At 48.6% G+C, this 26,173-nt stretch overlaps 1 protein-coding gene and 1 long non-coding RNA gene across 9 annotated transcripts in view; one reads left to right on the top strand and one right to left on the bottom strand.

Annotated features, from left to right (window-relative positions):
- DCLK2 (doublecortin like kinase 2) overlaps positions 1-26,173 on the bottom strand; it is a 129,661-nt gene that overhangs the window by 20,464 nt on the left and 83,024 nt on the right. For 6 of the 8 annotated variants that reach the window (XR_004904585.1, XM_036031875.1, XM_028520894.2 and 3 more), the window contains 6 exons: positions 24,968-25,062; positions 11,990-12,065; positions 11,049-11,157; positions 8,951-9,008; positions 1,295-1,414; positions 928-1,074 (listed from right to left, as the gene is read on the bottom strand). Coding sequence is in view for 7 of the 8 variants with exons in the window: in XM_036031875.1 (XP_035887768.1) it covers positions 928-1,074; positions 1,295-1,414; positions 8,951-9,008; positions 11,049-11,157; positions 11,990-12,065; positions 24,968-25,062 (605 nt within the window). In the remaining variant the exon portion in view is untranslated. The remainder of the gene's footprint in view (positions 1-927; positions 1,075-1,294; positions 1,415-8,950; positions 9,009-11,048; positions 11,158-11,989; positions 12,066-24,967; positions 25,063-26,173) is intronic. The other 2 variants (XM_036031872.1, XM_036031873.1) reach the window with 1 other exon arrangement.
- Positions 20,441-23,559, top strand: LOC118501934. Its single transcript, XR_004904586.1, has 2 exons — positions 20,441-22,792; positions 23,459-23,559. It is a non-coding gene; the product is annotated as an uncharacterized LOC118501934 (long non-coding RNA).

Below are 26,173 nucleotides of genomic sequence, written 5' to 3'. Positions count from 1 at the left end.
GCTGGGAGGCAGGATGCTACAGAGACTAGTATAGACATAAGCAGATGATGCAGAATGCTGTAGATAAAGTTAAGTAACTACAGGGTACAGGGAACCTACAGTGGGATTAACATGACACAAAGACTCAGACAACCCACCTCCCAAAAGATGACGATGCCCCGAAAGGCAGGACCAGATAAGCCAGCTGTCTCATGTATGTGTGTGGGGTTGGGGGTGGTGCACACACCATGCTCCAATCAGCATCTCTAAAATTCCTCTACAATGCGGACACAAGGATGGGCCCAAGTAGCAAGCTTTGTTTAGTTATGAAGGCCCTCAGGAAGGTGTGTTACCTGTGGCTTAAAGGTGACTGCCACCTGGCCGGCCGGTGGGGAAGGGGTTGGTAACAGAGGAGAGGCTGGAGAGGTAAATTGGGGCCAGATTACAAAGCACTTTGAGAGCCACAGTATGAGACTTTCTTCTGTAGAACAATGGGGCAAAAAAGACTTTTAGGCAAGAAAAATTAGCATCTCTGGGTCTCACTTTCTGCATCTGTAAAGCTGAGATGCACGCACTAGATGTCCAAAGTTATGTCCAGCATTTAAGTGAACGCTCATGTGCTGATTCTCTCTCTAATCTATTCTTCAGAATATTCTGCCTCAAAATAATTTCCCTGCTCACCTTTCTTCAGACAGCACCATCAACAACACATACGTGAAAACACACTTTCTAACGTCTGGTGAACAACAGCTGCAGAAATGCAGATCCACTGAAGAAACTCATTGACATTTCGTGGTCACGGACTTGCAACAGATGGATTTTCGAAATTTAACCTCTCTCAGCCCCCAGGACTGGTCTGGACTCTGAACCGTCACTGTCTGCACGAGACTGTGGTCATGTTAGAGGAGGAGAGGCCTGAGCAGGAACAGCAAGAGCAGGGGCACGTACCAGGAGGTTCTCCGGCTTGATGTCTCTGTGCACGATGCTGAGGCTGTGGAGGTACCTGAGGGCGTTGGCCAGGTTGTACACCATGGCGCTGCCGTCGCGCTCGGTGTACTTGGTGGAAGAGGTAATTGCATCGAAGAGGTCTCCACCCTACAGGACGCAAAAGAACACATCGAAACGTCAACCGTGGCAGTCCTGTGACATTAGGAAATATGGTTCAGCAGCCTGGAGGGATAAAAAGAACCATGCCACTTCCATGGATGATTATAAATAAAGTTTCAAGGTGGTAAAACCCTTTTCTGATTAGGTCCTTCAAGACCACAGTTACGTCTTGGGACTTGGCACCCAGGAAATCTCTCCGTCCTCTTACCTTGACCAGCTCCATCACCAGAAAGAGCTCCGTGGCCGTCTCCATCTCCTCGACCAGCATGATGATGTTCGGGTGCTTCACTCGGCGCAGGATGGACACTTCGTTCTCGATCAGGTGCTCCTGCCGAGCAAGGGGGGGGAGCCGGGTCACACGTCACAGAAGCCTCCGTCTAGCCCTGTGCTCAGGAGGACGACGCAGTCCACAGACCTGACGCTCAGGGAAGCCCTTCCCTGGGAACAGAGACTAACCAGCCCCTGGCCTCGCTGGTTTCCATGGGGACAGGACAAGTCAGTGTGCCACCTCACTGTCACTCACACCCGTCCGAAGGGCTCAGCGGTTCTGCCCTGGCACATAACACAGGCTGCCTTCCGGCCTCTTCATTACTTCCCACAGCTTATCAAGAGGTCTGAGCTACGAGAGCTTCGGCTCGCTGCACTGCGCTGCCCTGCACAGTGGGGCTAGAACCACGTTTTGATTTCGGGGTAGTCCAAGCCCAAGACCAGGCACACAAGAAGACTTGGCACGCTCTTGGCATAGGAGTCTTGGGCATTAAAATATGTTTGTTGTTTTAAACCAGTACTAACATGAATTTGAATTTACATTGAAATTCCTGAAAACAAACAAACTTTCCTTCTCTATGACTGGCGATGGAATCATTCACCAGAGGATGGACATTATCACCTTGCATTTCAGAAATCAGGAAACACACAGCACCCTGAGGACCACTAGTCACACAGTCTCATTTTCTCCTCTGGAAACACCCGCCCCCCACGTACCAGCCCTGGTGAGCCGTGCAGCTGGGACCAGCACTGCAGCCAACGTTCACTGGCAGCGTGAAGGGGTTGTTCTCAATACACCACCCACCACTCATGAACCACTATCGCACTGTGTTATCATGAGACGTGAAAAGCTCTCAGTGTTGTCACATGTGCCGACCCTCATTGACTGTAATAATAAATATTTTGAATGTAGGGCACCCTCTGTAAGACTAGCTAATTGCCATCTGACACATTCTAGGTATTCAAATATACCTCTTACATAAAACTTACCTTATGGGAGTCACCATTTGCTACCTAAATCACACATATGCACATATCAGTGTGTGTGTGTGTGTGTGTGTGTGTGTCTGTGTGTGTGTGTGTGTGTGTGTGTGTGTCCCTTACGCTCTCCCCTTGCCTTTGCGATCATGCATTTCAGAGTGGAGTGTAATGTTCCGCTGTAGTGGGGACTTAATTATCTCTAGTTCAAGACACTTTTTTATAGTTCTTCTCTTGTCGTCATGCATCCTTGCATACATGTATTTTTACTGGAAGCCACCGCAAATGCTGATAACGGTTGGCAGTACAAGCAGTAACAGTAAGTCACAGGCAGAGAAACTCTGTTGCAAGTGCCTGCACAGGGTGGGCTGTTTCCTGAGCGCTGAGTGCACTGTGCTCGTCCCAGTCCTCACTCAGTGAACCATGGCAGATGGCAGTGCCAGTGCCAGTCAGAGGTAGGGGAGAGAGAAGAACCAGCGCTGACTGGGAGTCTAGTCCCTCACTGGTCCACTGCGGGGCATGGTGCTCCTGCAACGTCCTAACGCCTCATCCTGAGAACTGCCCTTGGAGGCAGAATGCAAACCTCCGGTTCCTGGCATCCAAGCCCACGTGTTTGTGCTACCCAGCATCCCCTTTCCAAAGGGACTGCTTTGGTAAAAGTCAGCTGGAGTTTTTCCAAATGAAAATGATGGCTGCAAAGCTGAACCCTTGAAGAGAAAGGAACTAGAGGCTGCATCACATGGCGCTGGGCGGTAGGGCAGAGCCACACCAGGCTTCGCACGGGAAGGGAAATCTGTCCCTCAATGAGGAGGGCTGGGACGTCTCTGCCCAGTATAGGACTCAGCAAAGGCTTCAAAATCCCCAGGAAACAACGGTGGTTTTCAGACCCGAACACACCTATTCTGGGAGGCTGGGGACAGGGCGGCCCACCTGTCCCTGGCCCCTGTGTCTGAGTCACAGAGCAGCAGCCTCACAAGCAGCCAACAGCCCCCTGGGGGCCTCCCCAGGGACACAGCTGTGCAGCCACCCCCTTGTGGTCACAGAGACAAAGGCCCCACAAACACTCCAGCTTTGCACACTTATTTCGAAGCCTCTGCATCACGGGTGCCCAGCAAAGCCCTTAATCACACGGAAGAGCAGTTGGCTGGACTTCCGTGGACGCGTAAAGGCGAGCCAGTGAGTTTATCTCACTCCCCGAGAAGCCAGGATGGCAGCAGTCACTCCCACTGTGCCAAAGGAGGCCCTTTTAACAAGTTAAATGGATTTATCACCTCAGTTCTCCTGCCTCCCCATCGTCCCCTCAAGTTGGAAGTCTGTAAGTCTACCTGTTTGCAATGCTAATTTAGAGTCACGTTGGTAAAATACCCCCATCACTGGAGCCCAAGAACTCTCTCAGACTGGAGTCAGAGTAAGAGGTCTGCCACCTGAGGAGACTGCACCTCCCCACAGTGTCCTTTCCAATAGGAGGCACAACCGGAAGTCCTCTGGGACGCACCATGGAACTTTCCTGGGACCGCAGGGGCGGGGCATTTCAGCCAGTGTGCGGTGCCTCCTCTCACTGCTCACCCTCTCAGCTCCCGAGTCCTACTGGACCACGGCTGGCACTCTGAGCACAGAGCACGTGCTGCTGCTGTTGGGCTGTGGGAGCCCTCGGGGGCCCCTGTCCCCACCCTGTGACTACGCCTGTCCAGTGTCTATGCAGGAACTAATCACCATCATAAGCAAAACAAAAGCCACGCCTGAAAATCTTACAAATGTTATCTTCCTGATTCTTATGGAACCCATATGTAATCTGAGCTTCTAATGCACAAAAATACTCTCTAGATTACATTTTTCCAGGAGAATATTTCTAAACATAAACATCACTTTCGTCATGAACTGCACTGGAGGTACATGATTTGAGCATCTGCCATGATTTATGGTAAGTGATTCAGGGTTTTGACTCCAAACAATTTACATATGAATCACTGGATGGCAGAGTTCCAGGGTTGTGCGGGAGAGTGAGTGACAAAGAAAACTGCTAACTTGGCAAAGGATACCCCCTTATCTTGGGCTCTGATGCTTTTTATCCTACAAAAAAGATAGAGATACGGAGACAAAAGGAGGAGGAGGAGGAGGAAAAGCAGGAGGGGAGAAGGGAGGGAGGGAGGGAGGGAGATTAGGGAATAAACAACTCTCCCAAACCAAACTAATCGTCTTGTCTGCTCCCTTTCCAGCCCCATAAAACAGCCCTTTCCTCTGGTGTCCGTCTCACTGAATGAACCTGGCTGCCCAGAGCAGACAGGAATCCTCCACCTGACCCTCCCTCCCTCACCCCCCAGGCCAGCCCATCCATCGTCCATCCCTGCCAGGTCTACCTTCTCAGCAGCCCCTGAACCCATCCACTCACTCCTCTCCGCACTGCAATCTCGCACCCAGACCTCTAGGTGTTTGCACAGGTAGTTTCTCTGTGTGGGACCTTCTTTCCCCACTTCTGGGTGAATCCCTGTGTACTCCTCAGGACCAGATTAGATCTCACCTTCTCTCAACAGCCTCCCCTGCTCAACCCTGGCTGGGTTAGGTGTGCCTCTTCTTTGCTCCCACTGCCCTCCGTGCTGGTCCATCACAGCTCCCACTCGGCTCTCCCGGAGATTCTCATTTATCCTGCCCTCCAGCCACTAGCGCAGTGAGCCCGGGAGCGCCCGAGTGAATGAGCACACACACATGCACACTGCTCTTGGTCAACACTGGCTCGACAGCCGGTATCTCCACGGTATCTCTACTGTTCACTGAGCATTGCTGAGGACAGTAAGGCAGATAAAACATGGAAAGCACAGTATGGAATGTCTGGTAGAGGTATGCTATAGATCAAATAGTGGCTACCAAATACATCAGGTCTTTGGAACTTGTAAATATTGCTTTACTTGGGGGGGAAAAAAAGGTGTTACCCCTGTGATTAAAGATCCTGCAAGAGAAAACTCTGGGCTATCGGGTGGCACCACAACAGTCCCTGTGAGATAAGAGGCAGGGAGATCTCCCCACTGAAGACACGGTGGCGGGAAGATGGGGCAGAGGCGAAGGGGTGATGTGACCACCATCCACCCCTAGAAGCTGTTTGGTCAGAAGCAATGGCCAGACACTCTCGGGGCCTCCAGAGGGGACATGGATCTCAGGCTTTGGGCCTCCAGAACTGTGATGGAGTGAACTTCTGCTGAGGTAAGTGAGCCACCAAGTCTGTGCTGACTTGCTCCAACACCCTTAGGAAACTACTACAACACTCATTTGCATTTACGTCCTGTCTGGGCTCCTAACACGAGGATAATGAATGCAACGCTTTGGGAAGAGAAGGAAGGACCACTTCTAAGCACCAGAACAGAAAGCTCAGAGCTCCAGACACTGGGTGAATCAATAAATATCCATTTAGAAGAAATATTATTTAGAATATTAGACGTGGAAGAATTCTTGCATTTACAAACACCATAGCCTTCTCAACCACCCCCGTAAACCTGGCCCCAAGGCAAAGCTTGCAATCGTCTCCTGCTCAGAAGACCCCAATGTGCGTTCTGTGCTCTGGGCCTTGGCTCTGGCTGGCGGGCTGTCCTCCCACTGCTTCCTACTGAACCCCGCCGCCGCCGCCTGCTGACGTCCAGCAAAAGGCTTCTTACTCTACACCGTCCTCACAGACCAGCTGCTTCTCTCTCATATGCTTCCCCCAAAACTCCCATACCACTCTGCATCTTGCACACACGTCAAATTTTAGGTAAATGAGTAAATGTATCTAATAATGCCCATGCATATTACAGAGAAGCGAAGAGAAGATCAGTGAGGTTAAGAATGTTTCCCCAGGTTGTTACTACAGGAAGAGATGAATAACTTGAACGTGGAGAGGGAGCGTGGTAGAGGCTGGCCAAAGTGCACGCTGAGTAACCAGCTAGCCCGAAACTCCCATTCCTGCCTGGCCTCTGTGTGACTCGTGGGAAGCTACCGAATGAGTTTCTGTCTGTCTCTGTGACACTGGTACATCTGTTCTGCAAGCCACTGAAAGTAATGTGCAGAGTGCCCACGTGTCCAAGCCTGGCTAGATCACAGTTTAACCAAGGGAGGAGATGATTTCCAGCATTATTAATGTTCTGTGTACAACCGACATATCAGATGTGACCAGCTATACCCAGAAGAGCGGCTGGATGCCTCCCTCTAAAGTTTATTTGAAAAAAACAAATTCCCTACTGGTTTCTCTAGAAACAAAATCTAATGGGAAAATCAACGTGTTTGGAACAAATCGAGTTTTGGAATTATAATTTCATGGTGTCAGTGTGGAAACACGCGTTCAGACACTGTGAGGACAGAAGTAAGGGTGAGATCACGGTGCATGAAAACAGAACGACACCCCCCCCCCCCCCGGGGTAACAGGAAGACCAGACCCGGGGGGGTGGGGGGGAACCTGCCCCTTTGCCTCGGCACTTACTGCACTGGAGACTGATTTGTTTGCATGGGAAAATTTGTTTTTCAACTACTAAAACAGCTGCTTAAATTTTAACCAGGTAAACAATATCTTTACCACAGCAACTTTTTTTTTTTTTTTACTTTTTTGAAAAAATAACACAGTTGCTTAGGACACGGCTTCCGAATATGACACATTCTGCTCCAGCCACACACGCCGGACACCAAGAGTGGCGCTTCCTTACCCCTGGGGGAAAGGCTCTGCGCTGAAAAACGTAACGTTGCTGTTAGAGCAATAAGTAACAGCACACAGAACCGAAGAAGATTTAGAAAAACCTCAGTTACTCGAGGAAAAGGGGGGCGTTCTACGAAGACCGCTGCGTCGGTGGGCGCCGTGCGGGGAAAACAAAACCTACGACAGATTCGCCTCCTGCACTCTGCATTCTGGGGTTCCCAGGAGATTTTTCTAAAACTTTCCCACAATGCTTTAAGTTTTCTGCTAAAAATATACACGTGTAAATGTCCGATGAGGACCAGTTTAGGAGTGCCATGAATATAACATCGCTACTATCCCATAAACTCTTCCTGATTATAAATTCTCAATGCCTCAGGCACAGTAATATCATCGACAGTTAACGTGTTACATTCTTATTAGTTACTGGTACTTTTCTATGTGTTTTCCACGCCTTAATCCAATCAGTCCTCACAATAATCTTGTCTAAGGTACTATGAACAACCGCAGTTTTGGGAGAGAAAGAGAGGTACAGAGGTGTTAAATAATTGTTCCGCGGTCCCACAGTGAGAAAGGCGGGGCAAAGAGTAAACTTCACACAACGCAGCCCCGGAACAGCATTATTCAACAGAATGGAACTGTGATCCACACAGTCACTCTGAATTCACTGAAAGACATTTAAAATGCATGAAGCAAGTAAAATTAATATTATTCAACCCAATATATCAAAAATACTACAATGTCAATATGTAATCAGACACAAAAAATATCAATGAGATATCTTACATTCTCTTTTAGTACTAAGTCTTCAAGCCTATTATGCATTTCTACACTCAGAGTAGATTCCATTTCAGACCAGCCACAGTGCAGGACCTCAGCGGCCACGTGTGGCTCGTGGCCCAGTGCTGGGAGCTGGGGTGAGTTCTGCAGCCTGCTCTACCTGCTGGCTGCTGGAGTCTGACAAGGCCTTGGTTGTCACTGTTACAGAAGATATGTGTATCTTTTCAACCCAGGTGAAATACCTGGATGGTCTGACTTTAGGCGGTGGGCACACAGGGCAACACACAGATGCTGTAGCGTAGAAATGTACACTCGGAAACATGTATGATCTTGTTAACCAACGTTGCGCCCCAAAATTTAATTAAAATTACTTAAAAAAATATCAGTACCCTAGCAGCATGCCCAGCTCCAGCTTGAGTGTGGGAGAGAAGAAAAAGTTAATCTGGTTGTGGAGACAAATGTTCCTGGAGTTACAAACTACCTTTTCAAGAATGTCTGTATAATGAACACCCTTGGGACCTAGTCAGGGGCTCCCCCAGGGGCAGAGGGCAGATTTGTTTCCTGACCGTGACAACAAAGGGAATGTTCTCCTCCGGGGCAAGGGTTGGTTAGGTTTCCTAGCTGCCCTCCTAAAACTGGGGGTTTCCTACGCCTGGGGAGCCCCTGCTGGGACACAGACCCAGCTGTGTGCACAGCATCCAGCGGGCCCCTCTGCGTCACTCCCGGTGGGGAGCCGGTGCAAACACGGCACTCAGGCCACCTCTGTGCCCCAGGTGATCACGCTGTTTCCCTCTAGCCCAGGGAGCTGTGTCTTCCACCAGCAGCTAAATAGCAGGAAGGCTACCTCAGTAGTCTGAAGGTGGGGTGAAGCCTCAGACCCCTCACTGCTCTTGCCACATCTTCTGTGTGTTGCTGAGCTTTATTTCAAAACATGCATCTCCCAGAGAAGAGAATTTATATTTTTCGATAGTGAGAACCAAGATCCAATCAAGGTACTGTTCAGGATTAAGGTTTCTGAAAAACGGCGGGGGGTGAGGGGTGTGGTGGGAAGCTTCGCAGTGTCCCTCTGTGACCCGAGGTCCGCTCCCGTTGTGGCCTCGTCAGCTGAATCCCCACTAACTCCTTCAGCCTGTGAACACCTCACCGGGGGCCTGCAGTTTCTTTCACAGGGCAGCTATGACACCGTACCTTTCCACAGCATTTGGCTTTGTCTATGATCTTCAGGGCAAACTCCTTCCCAGTGGACCTGTGGGGTGGTCAGAGGAAGGTCGTTAGAGACATGAGTCAAAGCCGGCATCGTCACCCCTAACCCCCTCTCTAGCACAGAAGACCCGGGGACGGGGCGCTGGCTGCCTGCTCCTCCGCACGTCAGAGAACGTGCTGAGTAGGGTCAGGGAGGAAGGTGGCCCCCCACCAAAAGAAAAGAAATCCCAAGCCACGCCATCCATCTCCTTTTATAAATATTAATAATTATAATATTATTAAATTACTTACATATTAAAGGTACTTAAACTCTGTTCTATCAGACATGGACAAAAAAACTGTTGTTTTCTTTTTTTAAGATTTTATTTATTTATTTTTAGAGAGGGAAGGGAGGGAGAAAAAGAGGGAGGGGGAGAGAGAGAGACAGAGAGAAACATCAATGTGCGGTTGCTGGGGGTCATGGCCTGCAACCCAGGCATGTGCCCTGACTGGGAATCGAACCTGCTACACTCTGGTTCGCAGCCCACGCTCAATCCACTGAGCTAAGCCAGCCAGGGCTTAAAAAAACTGTTTTTCCACATTTAAATCCCAAAAGAGTTCTCTTGGGAGGAAGAATAAAATTAGGAAAAAGGAATGAACATTCCTGAAAATGTCCTACTATCAATATATATTTACATTAATCTATTAGGTACTAACTAGTCCATCATACAAAACCGAAAAGTCACCAGACTTTCACTATCTATTTCTCAGGCCAAACTCCCTCTGGTGCCATCATATCTGGACCTTTAAAAGCCCATTTCTGGTACGAAAGAGATCATTTTATCAGGCATAAGAGTCTCAATGTTGTTACTTAACATTCAATCACTTTAGCATATTGCAATCTGAACGTGCCAAAAGTTATCTTTGAGTCTAGAGAACAGTTCAGCACAGAACACTGCAGTACTCTGGGACTGCATTAGCTCTCTCAAGGTCAGCGGCTCCTGCCAGGCGGTCGGGGGACACTGAGGAGGCCACCTTGGAAGAGCAACTTGTATTTAAATTGCTTCCCTATAGCATAAACCAAATTCAGATTTCTAACGAGGCTTTAGAAGTCATAATGCAGATGCTTAATTGGTTACTTGGGAGGTAGTCTGTGTACTGGAGCTCAGTCTATATAAGACTGGGAGCGGTGGTCCCCAACCTTTTTAGCACCAGGGGCCAGTTTCGTGGAGGACCATTTTTCCCCGAGGGCGGGTGTGGAGGGAGGGTGGGGGGGGGGATGGACAGGAGGTGGAGCTCAGGCAGTGATGCAAGTGACTTGCTCGCTGGCCTCGGCAGCCGCTCTCCCTCGGCCTGGCTCCGCTCCTAGGAGACCAGGAGCTGGACAGGCGAGAGGACAGGCAGCGACTCTGTGCACCAATACAAGGGGCACTCGAGCCTCACTGCAGATGAAGCAGAAGGGGAAATTACCGGTTACTGGAGCTTTCTGGAAAACGCTCCACAAACAGTGAAAAAGGACCACTTAGTCCAGGCAGGAGAGGAGCACAGAAACACAGACTCTATTCAGCATTTTCTCCAGCTTTAATCCTGTTTACAAAGGGCCAGACATTTAATAGATTTCTGACCGTTGAGAATTTAGGGCCTTAAAATAAAGCTGGACAAAACACCTATGTCATTTCAAGATAGGCAACAGTTTAAGATATTGTTCTTAAAAGGAGTCAGAGCTCCTATGTCCTGAACTACTGATTTATGCCCCTAAATATTAATTGAGAGGGTTATTTGGGGATTAAATGAGTTAATGTACTGAGAACAGTGCCTGGTACAGATAACTGAAATAGGAGATATTTTTAAAGATCAATCTTATTTCCCGTTTTTCTCTGGCTCATGGATAAGACCTGATACATTGCCCAGCCCAATGACAAAGCAGGTCCACACTCCATTTGCATACACACGTTTTCCCTGTCAAATGGCGTGTGTGCATGCAAAGCAGCTGGCCCCAAGGGGAGACTCTCCCAGATGGCTTTTTGTTCATTCCGGGAAAAATATACTGCAAGGAGAAATGTAGGTGCAGGTGGGAAAACGATCCTCCTCACGGAACACTCACCTGTCCACACACTCTTTGACGACTGCAAAATTGCCGTCGCCAATAACCTTTCCAATTTTATATTTCTCAAGAAGTGTCGATGATTCAGAGCACCTGTTCCCATTCACTCCTACAAAAAAAGGATAAGTGCAAAGTTGAAAGAAGGCATCAACATTTCATCTTGATTCCTACATCCTTTGTCAAATAACAAGTTGTGATGCATTTATTTCTAAATCTATAGTAAAACCGAGGAGAGTCTCTGAGCGTATTGTCTGCTGGAATACCTGAATTATCGCCTTTCTTCTGACTTCACTGGTTGGAGTCAGAAACCAACATAATCAATAAACATAACAAATCCCTGAAATACCAGCTAAAATAAGTGATTAGCTTTGTGTAGAAAATGATTCTAAACAAAACTTTAAACTTTTTTTGGTCAAAGTTGAGAAAGAAGGAGGGTATGATATTGGGAAGGGTATGACAAAGAATATGGGATATTCTTTAATCTTAGAAATTTTCTCAAGACTCCTCCTCCAGATTTTCTAGCAAAGAAAATTCTAGCCAGCAAGGGTGCCTTGTTAAAAAGCTAATTCCCCGCTCAAAGTCTTCTCAGACTGGCGTTGGTGGTAGGGGGTAGGGACAGGAGGAGCAAGTGGTTAAGATCGACTACTTTTTACAGTGTATCGCAGCACATTGCCGACAGCATAGAAAGAAACACTTCTGTTAAGAGACGGGAGAGCCTAGGTTTGGGAAGTGGGAGCAGATTGCCACAAAGGGAAGATAAAGGAAGCTCAAGCCTGCACTTTGAAACTGGAACAGCTTAATTAACAACCCCCTAGGGCTCAACCTTCGACATGACCACGCCCCTGTTTAGGAAGATAATTGCACACAAGTGGGTCTGCAGCGGCCCCCATGTTCACTGGGGTGACTTCCTTTACAAAAGTAACCCTCAGAGGGAGCACTACCTTCGGGACTCAAGCAGCGATCAAGTTCTGGTCCACCGTTTATGTTGGAAGAAGATCTGCCCTGTGCAGAAATCTGCTGAGAGAGGACAGTGACCATTACTTACCAGGAAAACTCTACAAACTTTATCGAGCAAATCCTCAGATAAAAGAAAGTGCTTACAGAATGCACAAACACAGTGATACAGAAACAGAGGAAGCAGTGCCTTTCTTTTCATCTCTCCTGTCTCCCTACATACACCACAGTGGTACATTTTTTTCCTTGGATACAATGTTTCCTGTTAGGATTAGGTATCAGGAAAATTGACAGTATGCCACTCCCTTTGATACTGTGTTACTTTTAACCTCAATGAAATGAAGTAAAGGAGACTGGTGTGGCATCTAAACTCTACACGTCTTTGCGAGTGGCAATATAAGGTTTAGAACGATAGATTATTCCAAGAAAATCAGCAATGCATGCCCTGGTGTCACAGCCACCCCTGTGGCTGGCTGTGGGGAGTCCCTGCCAAGGGCAAGCCTTGCTCAGAACTCCCGCCCCACGCCCCGGACTGCATCACTGTCCACACTCTCCCGTGAGTTCAGAATGCAGCGTGGAGCCCCGGCTCAACCCTCTTCTTTACTGACTCTGTGGCAGTGGAACGCCTCTCGAGCACTGCAGGGACTTTCATTGCTAGGACCCATTACTAGGGATATAAAAGATAAAACTAAAAGATAGGTCCCCCACCTAACAAAAAGCTGAAGCCCCCATTCCAACACAGAACTATCTCTAGCTTTTAGGTACACTAAAAAACTCACATCGTGACTACTATTCATGTTCACTTTATTCTGTGGGCTTACAGAATTTTTTCTTAATCCCCTAGGGCTCTTAGGTTTTTGAACTCACACTGTGCTCTTTGATCTTTAATTTTCTCTCCTCTCTCTCTTTCTCTCTCTCTCTCTCTCTCACTCACACACACACACACACACACACACACTCTCTCCCCTTTCAGGAGCTGACAAGGTCAAAGACCCACCGAATCTCCATCTTCAGAAGCACCTTCAGCATCTTTGGGACTGGGATGCTTCCACACTTCTATGCCCAAACTCCCTGGTGGCTTCTGGCCCGTAACGGCTGTGCCTTCCTCCTCACCGCACCCCCCGCACGCGGCACCGGGTCTGGTACACACAGTACTTAACTCGTACTTGCTACACCAAAGAAGAAATGACCCAGCACTCCCACAAGTTGGAGACACTGGGTCTGCTCTTCTCTGGGTGAAGTGGACAACTTCACAGAAGTGGAGTTCGGCTCAAAACCCGGGACAGCCCAGTATTTAGGAAACATCCCTTCAAACAGGATCATCCAGAAGTTCTGCTGGAATAAAATACAAGCCTTGAGAGTAAGAGACGTGTGAAAACAGGGCTGTTGCCTCAGAGCCCACGCCACCACACCGGTGTGGACAATGAAACCACTGCGTCCTCCACTCTGTGCCCCTGGCACGGTCCCCGCCCCGGCAGCTCCCAGAGGCCTCCCTGTCCACCGTTCCAGGCATCACGGCTGGAGAAACATCCACAGGACAGTTCTGGCACCAGCCTGAGGGTCCAAAACCCTCAGTGGGTCTTCGTTATAACAGAATAGCCCCCAAATCTTCAGCGTGGTGTGTTCAGGCCACGATTTGCCCCCTTTTCCACCAGACCGATTTGTTCCCACTACTTCTTCCCCACGCAGAGAGAGACGCCAGGGTCCAAGCAGGTGGCAGAGGCCGACTCTCTGGTGGCTAAAAGACAGTGGCCGCGGGGCTGCAGTCAGAGGCCCCGAGGAGGGCGTGGGGTCCAGCAAAAGCCTGAGTTCCTGAGCGCGCAACAAAGGTCTCACTAACTCACTGGGAAATGCAGCCTTCTCAGCAAATAATGGCAAAAAAAAAAAAGTGTTTCAAAATTCTCAAATGGAATGATTAAAAAGAGCATTTTAAACATATAGAGTCAATAGGCATGACACGTAACTACCTATCTGCATGTGTTCCTTTATTAGCCAAGGAAGTTCTCGTGAAGAAAAGGAAACCGTGAAAAGCTACGGGGAGCCACTGGGTTCCAGCACGGCCGGCCAGGCAGACAGTGAGGTGATGAGCCTCAGGCGCCGTTTTCTTTTTCTTTTTTTTTTTTTTTTTTAGAGAGGGAAGGGAGGGAGAAAGAGAGAGAGAGAGAAACATCAATGTGCGGTTGCTGGGGGTTATGGCCTGCAACCCAGGAATGTACCCTGGCTGGGAATTGAACCTGGGACACTTTGGTTCCCAGCCCGTGCTCAATCCACTGAGCTACGCCAGCCAGGGCAGGCACCGTTTTCCATCCCTCCGTGGCCACGGCCCTGTGCTGGTGCTCAGAGGCTGCGTGGGTGAAGCCACACAGCTCACTACTGCCCAGAGGCTGACTCCCTAGAAAGAGGCTTGTGTGTGCTCGCGCGTGTGCGTGTGTGTGTGTGTGTGTGTGTGTGTGTGCACACATGCATGCACGAGCACTTGAAGCCCTCCCGGGAAACCTCTGCATCCCAGGCTGTGGTTCCTACAGTTCTGAGGGTCCCGAGAGGGAGCCTTTCTGCACGGGCACAGATCCACACTTGGGGGTCACACAGCCAGCGATTGAGTTCACTTGACCTCCCAGAACGCAGCTTGTGATCCACGGGTAGAAGAAAAGACGGGTACGTATTCACCAAGATCTCTGGCCACATCCCGGCACTTGGGAGGCATCCATTGTGGATTACAAAGCAGAGGGTTCCCAGTGTCCCGAGACACACGCAGACGAAGAGCAACAAAAACCCAGGGGATGACGCTTTGCCTGCACGATTCTCCCCGTTTGCCAGGCACAGTTTACGTAGGTATTTCCCAGTCCCTCGTGAGAGACAAGTTCTCTTATCGAGGCAAGGGCGGGGTGAGCCCCAGAGAGGTTTGAACGTGGCACTCTGGATGGAACCCGTCCCCTGTCCATTGTCTAATGGAGGACTGTTAGGAAACTCTCCCAGAACGCTAATGAGCGTTCCTGCTTCCATCAGCAGCTCCGATGCTGAGGCTGCACAAGGCGCGGGGGTTCTCTGCAGCAGAGCGTGAGCAGGTGACAGCATCTGGGCTCTCTCAGGACGGCTTCTGTGATCACTCGCTGGTTCAAAGGGATGGGCCGGGGCTGAGGGGCAGGGGAGCCAGGGGGACCTACTTCCTGAGGAGGCCCTGGCTGGCCAAGGAGGGAAGGTGATGAAAAGACCAGTGCAAAGTTTCGGGGTGCCCTCCTGTGTGACCTGCACCCCTGCCCCACCCAGCTCCTCCTCCAGCACGAGAGGCTCCATTTTTAGGGGGAAGCAAGGGAGGGAAATGCACAAGAATCTGCTTCTGCTAGGAATGTTCTCAAAAAAAAAAAAAAAAAGACTTAGAACAGAAAAGGCTACAAAGTGTCCTCAACCGCCAGCATCATTGAAAAAGGCATCCATGGCTGAGTGAGCACATTCAGCAACAGGGCCTGCAGCATTCTGCACTTACAGCCAGCGGGTGAAGGCCGAGTGTCCAACATTAAATTTCTTTGATAAGTTGATTATTACAATTTCTATAAAAGTGAAAATTCGAAGAGAAATGGTAAGTACTGAATTTTAAAAAGTAGCAAAAATGGCCCCATCAGTGCATTCCACCATATAACTATTGACTTCTGAGGATCATGCCAGACACTGTGTTGACTTTTCCTGGATGGAAGAGCTTGACCAGAATCTAGGAGAGAATCTTGTGTAGCACGTTGACTTCCTTGAATGCATCTTGGAAAACGGCACTGGGATTGATTCCATTTTTAAGTGGCCTACCGTAGGGGGTCAGACACATTTTCCCTAAAGGGCCAGAGAGGAGTTTTTTAGCCTTTGTAGGTCACACCATCTCTGCCCCAGCTACTCAGCTCTGCTGGTGTAACACGAAAGCAGCCACAGACCATATGGAAACAAGTGAGCACAGCTGTGTTCCAATAAAACTTTACGCAGAAAAACAGGCAGTGGGCCAGATTTGGTCACAGGCAAACTTCTGGTCTACAAGAACTTTCTTGGGAAAGCTTTTCCTCCAATACACTACTTTTAAACCCTGGAACAGCAGAACCCTCAGGTACTGTTGCTTTACTACAGTGGTCCTCAGTCCTTGGCTCTCTATTAGGGAAGGCTATGCATTCTGGGAAGATTTGAAGAATTCTGTTGCCAGGCTGTATCCCAGACTGAAGAACCCGTGGTTGTAGGGCCCAGGCATTGGTATTACGTGAAGCTCCACAGGAGATCTAACATGCAGCCAAGGCCAAGAGCCCCTGTGGAGGAAGTTTCCGGCAGCAAGTGTCATTAACGGTTCAGCCACCTTATGTTCTCTCTGTCCTGCGTCCAATAGTCTAGTAATTGCAACGCATCTGTAGCCAGAGAACAACTTCATCTTTGTAAGAAAAGGGAAGACGACGCTCATTACAGTTCATCGAGTGCCTGCGTTGTGCCAACTCCTGAAATCGGTATTTCACCTTTCATGAGTTATCATCGTACCCACTGACGTATGAAGGAACTGGAGCTCAGGGAGCTTACATGACTGGTGCAGACACCACAGCAGGTGAATTTAAACCCGAGCTGGACTCCCGAGCACAGGCGCTGTTTGGCTAGTCTCACCCCCTCCCCTCCGCGAAGGAGAACAGGAGGAGAGAAGTCTCACAAGGCTCTTAGATTAACCACGGGGGCCACCCAAGAGCGGAGTCCCTGATCAAAGCACTCATCGTGGTGTCGTTAGAACATTCTCTCAGCTCACAGAACTACTGTCACATTCCTGTAATTCATCACATGATATACAGATTGATAAATTCACAGCCTTTCCTCATACAAAGAGAGCTGAAGAAAATACTTTCTCTTTAAAAAAAAACTCCACTGAAATGTACTAAATTTTAAAATATCAGTACACTAGATATTACTTGCAAATCAATTTTGCTTCCATTATCATTTTTGTGGGTTTTTTTTTTTAACGTCAGAAACATCAAGTCCATGTATTACAAGGAAAGCCAGTGTAAATTACTACAAATGCTGATTAGGCATGCATTTAAGAACAGAAAGCTTTGCCACATTTATATTAGAATCTGGGTTAATTTACTCTGAAACATGGCAATATTGGTGATGAGCCACGTGAACAATGAACCTGGATCGGCACCCAGGGGTTGGTGACCTACAACGTACTCTTACCTGCAGCTCTACCTTCTGCTTGGGTTCCTTTGGGACAGTGAGTGGCCACTGAGGCTTGTGGTTGGTTAAGAGTGGAGAACACCGATAAAGAGAATCCCCTCCCCACCCCGGACAGGTCCAAGGTTTCACACAGCGGCCAGCTCACCCGTCTAGGACACACACGGGCTCTGCCGGCTGCGCCCTCCTGTTTCCCCACGGGAGCCGCCACCCCGGGGGAGTCCACGGCCTGCCCAGACCAGCACAGAGGCTCAGCACACCCCCACGGTGAGCTTGGCGAGCGCGGTGTTGGCTTACGGGATTCTGAACAACAGACGGGTGCTGTGGCCACATCTGTCTGCTAAAGATGTGTCTGCGGGTTCTCGCTGTGAGGGGGCGCCGATTCCCAGGATGCAGGGCAGTGGGAGAGGAGCGGTCTTTCGGGTTCTGACTGCAATGTCTCCTCGTGGCCGTCACCGACATGGGACAGTCCCTACCAGGAGCTCTAGGCCTTAGCTCTTCCCTCTGCCCGGGCACCTCTAACACTCTGCCAAGGAGAATCTCTGGTGCTGTCACTTCCGTGAGATTAAGGCACGTGGCCTGTGTGCAAACAAAGTTTTTACAACGGACTCTGCAGATACTCTGGCGAGCTCTCCCTCCATCCCCACAAAGGTGCGCTTCAGCTGCAGGAGGCACCGACCCGCCGAAGGCGTCCAGTTACCGAGCAACTAGATGTGCAAATCACTGTCCTCTGCCAGCGTCTGAGGTTCATTAAGATGATTGATTTTGTTAGGGCACCAGAGTCTTCGAAACTGCTTAGTCCCTCTTTTTTTTTTTTTTTTTTTTTTTTTGATTCTGTCAATAAAAGCAATTACATTCAAAGATGAAGTTACCACCCAGCCTTTCTGGGGTAATAAAAAGGATATAAAAGTAGTCAGTCTCTTGGTACTGAAGATTATTAACTTGTTTTAAATACCAAAGAAAACCCAAAGCTCCAGGGAAAAGCCAAAACGGCGAAGGTCAGCCGCTACCGTGGATTTACATTTCACAGCTTCGGAAAGAAGTTTGGAAGGTCGGCGGGTCAAAGAGGCACATTTAGCTCTGCCAATCACCGTGAGATGCTGCCAGCCCTTTCATCGCACTCCACAAATCTGGGAGATCTTTCACCGCCGGCGGACCCGGGAGACATCATCAGATAAAACAGCAGCACACCAGACAGTTTATAATCTCAAGATGTGGGATAATGTTCCAAGTGCACCTTTTTGTTTCTTCTTTCAACCGAGAAGAATGCTCACCGTAGACAGCCTCTGGGCATACACGCCGCATCAAAACGGGAGACGGTTTACCCTTCCGTGTCCACAGACTGAAACCTTGGCTTACCACAGCCTCGCGGGTCTTCTGCTGGGACACGGATGATGAATGAAATTTCAGGGGAGTGCTCCCTTCATCCGTCTGGCAGCTGATGACACATTTAGTACTCTTTATTGCCCATCCGTCCCAAAGAGCACGCGGTGATTTAAGCAGAGGAACTATTCCCACAGGGAAAGTCATCCGCTGGGTGGAAGGGGCTCCAGGGAGCTCGGGCAGAAGGAACAGGAGACGGTGGGCTGAGGTCAAGGAGAAAGCCGAAGGTCGGGAAGACGGGGATTAGGAGAAGAAAACGTCGGTGGCGGTGCGATTCTAGGATGTGGAGGGGAGCGAAAAGAATGGGCAGGGAGAGATGGGTCTGGAGAATGAAAGCACTGGACGGAGAACTGAGCAAGGACAGTGATGGGGAGAGAGGCCTCCGTGGCCGTCCCAAAGGACATTGCACGGAACACCACTGAGGGAGCAGCACCAGGGCCAGCCCGAGTGGTGGACACAGAGATGGCAGCAGAGAGAAGGGGAGCAGTAGCCAGCCTCCCACAGGGTCCCCACGAGCCTCACCTCCTGGTTTTCAGGCCCTTGCTCGGCCCCTGCCCCGCTGCCCCGGGCTGAGCCCCGTGACTGCTAAGATACTAAGGAAATGATGGTGTCTGGCTTCCGAGGCCAGGTCACAGGAAGAAGAGCTTCTGCAAGGCTCTCTCTCTCTCTCTCTCTCTCTCTCTGGCTTCCGAGGCCAGGTCACAGGAAGAAGAGCTTCTGCAAGGCTCTCTCTCTCTCTCTCTCAAGTCCCCTGCTCTGGGGACAGCCACCCGCCATGTTCAGAGGGTGCTTGGGGCGGCTATGGGGGGCGCAAACGTCAAAGAACTGAGGCCTCCTACCGTGAGCCAGCGTCAGCCTGCACCACGCCAGTGAGCCACCTTGGAAGGGGACCCCCTGTTCCCAATGAGGCCTTCAGAGAACTGCAGCCCGAGGTACATCTTGACTATAATCTCGTCAAAATTCCTAAGCCAGAAGCACTCCAGTAAGCTGCTCCTGAGTTCCTTCGCTACAGAACCTGTATGAGAAAACAGTTTTTTTATTGTTGTTCTAAGCAGCTACATTCTAAGGTAACTCGGAGCCAGTGGACTTATCTGAAGATTACTGGTAGGACTGGGATGTGGAGAGGGCAGAGAAAAGCAGGGGGGACAGGGCTGGGAGGGAACGTCATCACAGGGAAACGGAGGTGGTGATAACACCTGGAGTCTGACTCTTTTCTTCCCCCACACTACTACTGTATGCCGGCTTTTTAAAAGATTTTTATGTATTTATTGTTAGAGAGAGAGGAAAGGGGGGAGAAAGGGGGAGAGAAACATCGAGGGGAGAGAAAGACATCGATTGCTTGCTGTGCTCCCCGACCGGGGACCTGGCTCACCACCCAGACGTGTGTCCTGGCTACTCACACATGTCCAGTAGTGGTTATGAGCCTGGGCTCTGCTTTCAAACCCCAGCGGTGCCGCCACACTCCTCACAAGAGGGCTCCCATCACAGGCCCACCACGTAACATGATGGCATACCCACGGACCCAGGCATTTGCTGGGCCTGGACTACTGTTTCCTTCCTATGCCGAATCCTGACAATACTCGGCTCCATTACTAGCTTCCAAAGAAAACCAATAACCCTCACCTACCGTGACCTTTGTCATCTTACTAAAGCTTTATGGGGTCAGGCAGAAGTGCTGGGCACACAGTACGGACTGACCAGTTTGCTTGAAAAGAGCTTTCACTGGGTCCCTGTTAGCAATCTCCTCCCCCAAGTCTCCCAGGAGGAGCGATCAGCAGGCCTTCTCTGCCTTTCCACCCTCTTCATCCAGCCTCCCCTGCACCCCCAGGGTTGCTGCTCCCTTTTCCCCACCCTCCCCTCCTCGTTCTTTTGCTAGCCTCTCAACCCTTGTTCGCTCAGGGCCTTTGTGCAGACTCAGACCCAGGAACTCGGCAAACCAACCCCCTGCCCCCAGCGCTCTTCCCCCTGAAAGACTGACACGGCACAGCTTTTCCGTAACAACCACACACACTTCCTCCTGGGACGCCGGGCTGCAGTCACTGGAGCAGACCCACCAGCGAAAGCGGGGAAAGTCAGAGGTCAGAGACACAGACCCTGAAAGGCCCAGAGTTCCCAGCTGGCCATTGGGACCTTCAGCGGATCACAGCTCTGAACCTCAGTTTCCCCAACCGTAAAATGAACACTAAACTAAAAGATATGAGACCACCTCCAGGCTCCACATTCAACGGTTTTAGGCAACTACCCAACAAAAGTAAAACATTATAGCTGAGGTATGACTCACTCTCAGTGCTCCAAAAGTTGCTCAGGTTTAGGTTTAGAGACCCTTGATTACTTGGTCCCCACCCTATTTCTCACACTCCCATCCTGCAAAAACTAGTCACAATGTGAAGAAAGCTTTGCTTCCTCTCCTCACTCCAGTACACCCCCTCAGCGAGCACGATGCTATTATGAGTGCAGGCAAACGGAGCAGCATGGTCTTCCTCTTGAGGACATGACTGAGAAAACAGTGAGAGCTAGCTGGAAAAGCGAGGCTGCTTTTGTATTTCTCGTCTTTTTCACTGAGCACACAGACACATGGTGGACACTCTGCGGCCAGAGATGAGACATTACAACATCAGTCTCTTTGCATTTTCAGCTCTTGCAAAGTTCCCACTGAAACACCAGAATGATTCCCAGAAACTGGCACAAAGACGGGGTCAATGGTGACAGCCCATCAAATGCTGCTTACCTCTGATTTGTCTGCTTAATCCCCTCCTCAGTAAAACCCGGACCAAAAGCAACAAGACCCATCTGCCCGAAGCTGGGTCCCGGCAGATGAGGGGCAGCCCCCTCCACTCCTCCCGCACATGCCCTCCCGGCTTAGCGTGCTTGCTTTTGTCAACTCCCTGATTCTCTGGGAAAAGATTATCTCTCCCCAAAGCCATTAAGCTTCTAATGAGGATAAATAGTGGTAAAAGTTCCTGCCCATGAAAAACAGCCCTCCATTGTCAGACATTCCCTCTTAATTGATCTTAATAAGCTATTTTAAATGAAGGGGAAGGAAAAACCATAGCACTAACACATGGTAATTATCTGCAATTCTCCACTTGCAGTGTCGCTGAATAGAGGAAATAATGCAAATGTGGACAGATGCTGATGAGAGCTTTACAATGACATTGAAATTAGGGTTATTTTGTACAGTAAGTAACATGACTAAGTTGCAGTATTTCAAAGGCGGTACACACCACCGATTGCTGGGAGCTGTAAGAAGATGAAATTTCCACCAGGCATGACCCATGGGAGTAGGAAGGGGTAGAGAGGTTTCACACTGTGTCCTCAAAGCTGATCAGTGTGGCAGGTACTCGTTTAGTTGCTAATATTTAATGTAAAATTCAGAGATTCTACACCAGCTTTAAAGGGAGAAGAGAAATAGACTCCCCAGCCTCCCAGATAGGGGTTCTTTGTAACTTAAAATAACTATAATCCTAGCATTTTTAGAGGTCATTTAAAATCAAACATCCTTATTTTACAGATGAGGAGAAAAAAAAAAAAACAACCCAGAGGTGTCATAGTTGTTAGCAAAACCCACAGCCCTCCGCTGAGGGTCCTGGAAGGATCACTACTCTTTATCTTACTGATAATTTCATTTTGCCTCCAGTAATCAGCATTGCTCTTTGTCATTTTTGACATCAATACATGACCCTTCAGAATTTACTGTGTGCTAAATGCTAAGGTTACTATAATAAGACACACCTTACATAGAAGAATAATGAAAGGTCTCAGCAATCATACAAATGATCACATTTTTAAAATTTCATGAATCTTTAGTACAGAAATGCAAGAGATCTTGTGGGAGTTTGCACGCATGTGTGAGAGAGTGGGTGTGCACTCTGAGCCTGAGCAGCCCCCAATGCATCAACAAAACAGGATGATGTTGAGTCTGGAGTTGAAGACGGACTAGGAAAAAAGATGGGCGCCCAGGGTACCAATGGACAACAAAAAAGGGGGAAATGACCACAACGTGGGTAAGCAGGGACCAAAGTGCCAGCCTAGAAGACCACTTCAGCCCTCGGTCAAGGCTCCCAGCCCCGCCTGGAGCAACAGCCTGGGGGGAAGATCCCAATGACCTTTGTGTGCGGCACCCTGGAAAGCTCATATTGGGTTTGCAATGTTGGGTTAACAATTAGCAGCACTAGGAGCCACTTGCTTTTGCTTTAACAGACGATGAAGCAACTAAAACTAGAAAAGAGGTGAATCTGTAACTGCAAGGAATTGTAACCCACCCTACCATTCTTTTGCCAGTGTTTCTGTAAATGCTGGCTCTAATACATTGCTTACACATAAATACATTTGCGTAAGAATCCTAGGAACTCACTTCAAAAGATACAGACGCCTACCCCCAGGCATCCCAGCACTGGGAGATTGGCTGACCTTTAACTGTGGAGCCAGGATGACTAAACCAGGGAGATGCAAACCCAGCCACCACTTGCCTTATTGGAACGGACTGTGCTTGTCTGCACGTAGAGAACTAACTCATCAACCCCCTCCCTTGATCTCCTGGTTCTGCCTCCCCTCTCTGACCTTACAACAACCTCTGCCCGGACTGAAATGTGAAGATGGGCTTTGAGACAGGAGTCCTCCACCTTCTTGGGGGCCAGTGCTTGAATAAACGTCTTTCCTTTACACCAGCACCTGACTCGCAAGTGTCGGCTTTCAAGGCAGCAGGCAGCTAGACCTGTGTTCGATTACAAAGTAACTTGAATCATTTTTACTTGGGGTTCTCTTGAAAGTTACTCAAACTAAAAACAGTGCACCTTTGATCTATTTCGGGGAAAATAAGTTGGGAGGAAAACGCTGAAAATACTTAGCTTATATGAGTGAATTTTAATTTATATAACTTTTTTTTGAATTGACAGTGAAGAATTCCATTGAAATCCCACTATGGACTGACCTGAGGCAACGCGGCACTTCAGGAAATATCTGACAGAAGCACAAGGAGCTTCCAGCACTCGGAGGTGCGTGAGAGCTGCGCACTTTAAACCCCGAGTCTGTTTAATCTAAAGGAGTCCCAAACAGGTAACACGTATTTATCCTTATCTTAAAGGAGCAGGGATTTTTTACTTATTTATTTTTAACTTTACTGTTATTGTAGACACTATAACGGCTGTCCCCATTCCCCCCCTCCCCACCGCCACCCAGCCTCAATCCAGATCCTGCCACCTACATAAGCAAGGAGACATGAAACACAGTCTTTTTCTCGAGGAAATTTTTTTGATTTCAGGCACTCAGATGAGAACTGTGCACGTGCTCTCTGGAGGAGACACAACATTCTCGGGGCAGGACGAGCAAACCTCTGAGCTGGGTGGAGAACGAAACCCTTTGAGAAGTGGGGGGGCCACCCACCTCACTGCTCGCAAGGGGTCAGGATGCTGGGCTTGGCAGGTTCTCGCTCCTCATTCACACAAAGGTGGGTGGGGGTGGGGGGAGCGCTTACCATGTGTCTCACTAAGGAAAAATATTTTTCAACATCCTTAAGGTAAAGAAAAAGACTCAGATAATACCAACGAACTTTGGAGAATGTATTCCTAATGAAGGTATCGCCACTGTCCACCGAGCACGCCAGGAAAGTGCAAGTTAATGAGCACAAACACACATGTGTGCACGGCACACTGTGACCTTCTGTCTGATTGTGTCTACAGAAGCAGACGGTCAGTCTTGAGCCTCAGCACTTCACTGCCATTTTACCAGGAACATTTTCTCTTGTAAACTTACAATATCAAGAGCTGTTATGTCAAATTAAGTTAGTTGAAAGTTTTCAAATTTGGCTTTGCTCATCATCCTTTCTATTGGATAAAATGCCTGTTAAACCAACTGGCAAGCATGTTAAGTTTCTATAAACACATCACATTCAAACCCTAAAATTTATCTAAGTCCTTCACCAAAGTGAACATATTGTTCTTGTGTGACTACTTGTGTATATACGTATTATACTAGTATTTTGCTCTATTTTACACTTTCACAAAGTCAAATTATGAAGTCAAATTAAAGTTGTGAATCAAAATAAGATTTTTAAGAGGAATCATAAGAGTTCTCCAAGGCTTCATTATTGCCAGTCATTTTGCTGACAACAGGAAAACTACTACCAACAGTATTTTACCACATTATACTCGATCCTAACCACAACCTGACATTCCCATTTTAGAGACTGGAACAGTTCCGCTCAGAGCAGCTCAGCAAGTGAGCTGGCCAACATTACAAAGTGAAACAGGATACAGGGTCCAAAGCCCTGTCTTTCTGGCTCCAAATCCTGACCTCTTTCCTGCTTGATTTGTTACTGCACCCAAGCCCCTGAACAAATTAAACTACTAAACTCTGAACTCAAAATAACAAAATCACACAAACACGCCACATGGGCTATTTCATACCTTTAGTCCTCTGAAACTCCCTGGGCTCGTTGGAGAGGAGCTGGAGGATTTCGTGGACTTGGGAGTGGAGAGCTGGCTGCTCGGAGTTCCGTTAACTGACCAGGAGACAACAGAGGAGACAGAGGTCATTAAAGCTCAGGACGGCCAGATTGTGAGTGAATAATAAGCACATGCATGAAGCTTCACTTAAAGCTCAAAGCAGATGGCAAACCAGCAACGAGCAAAAATAATGTAGCTTATTGTGTTACAGACAAAGTATTAGACACATAGGGAGTGAACCTAGGATTATTTTTGATAATAGTTTCCCAACAGTGACAAAAACAAAGGTATGTAACATTACGGAACTCAAGATGTGAGTAAGAACTTGTCCATCTGTCCTGCCTGCCAGCAAGGGTAGGGAGGTGAACGGCTGCTACCTTTGCAACGCTGTGCTACGAAGACTGTCTCGTAACCTCCCAGGCACACCGTCCTGGTGCACACCAACCTGAATCACCAAGACGTTCTACGGCTCTCCCAAATCAGTTCCCATAATGCAAACACATTTTCTAAGTGCATTCTTAACGGAGAAGGAAAATTATGGGTTATTTTCCTTGTAATATCTACTCGTGTGGAGGCCATACAAGACACTCTTCAACTTTTTTATCGAGACCCGTTATTTCTAATCCCTTCTATGATCTTTTCTTCACAGATTCGTGTCCCTATTCTTTAACAAATCTTGGTGGTTTTTTACACGCCCTCCTCCAAGCTTCCACATAGGTCAAAAGCTCAACTGAGAGGCTCAAAAGCTCAAGCTTCATGGGTCAAAAGCTCAACTGAGAGCCTCTGTTGGACAGAGTCTGGCCACTGCAGTCTGCGGGGGGAGGGCAGCTGCAGATCCAGACTACAGAACGCTGGCCAGCCAGTTCAGCGTGACTTGTGCGTGCTCCTAATGCGTCTCCTGGATGCATTTCTGCTGTAATGTCCCAGAGCTGGTACTTAACATCTAGTACTGGTGTAGTTCTTCCTCTTCTAAGAGGTATTTATAACCCCTTCTATCATGAATCTTCAATGCTTTTGCCCAGAGAAGATGAAACCTGAGATTCGTCTCTACAGAAAGAAAAGCAAAGTCCATCTCCTTTTCTTTAATAGGATGGAACAGACAACTATTATTTGAAATTATGCCAATAAGTATAAAAAGCAAAATTCAGACATAAAAGTCCTTATTAG

This window comes from Phyllostomus discolor, chromosome 8, assembly GCF_004126475.2.
Source record: "Phyllostomus discolor isolate MPI-MPIP mPhyDis1 chromosome 8, mPhyDis1.pri.v3, whole genome shotgun sequence".
NCBI lineage: Eukaryota > Metazoa > Chordata > Mammalia > Chiroptera > Phyllostomidae > Phyllostomus > Phyllostomus discolor.
The sequence above is the reverse complement of the archived record's forward strand: the minus strand, read 5'-3'. Positions and strand labels throughout refer to the sequence as shown.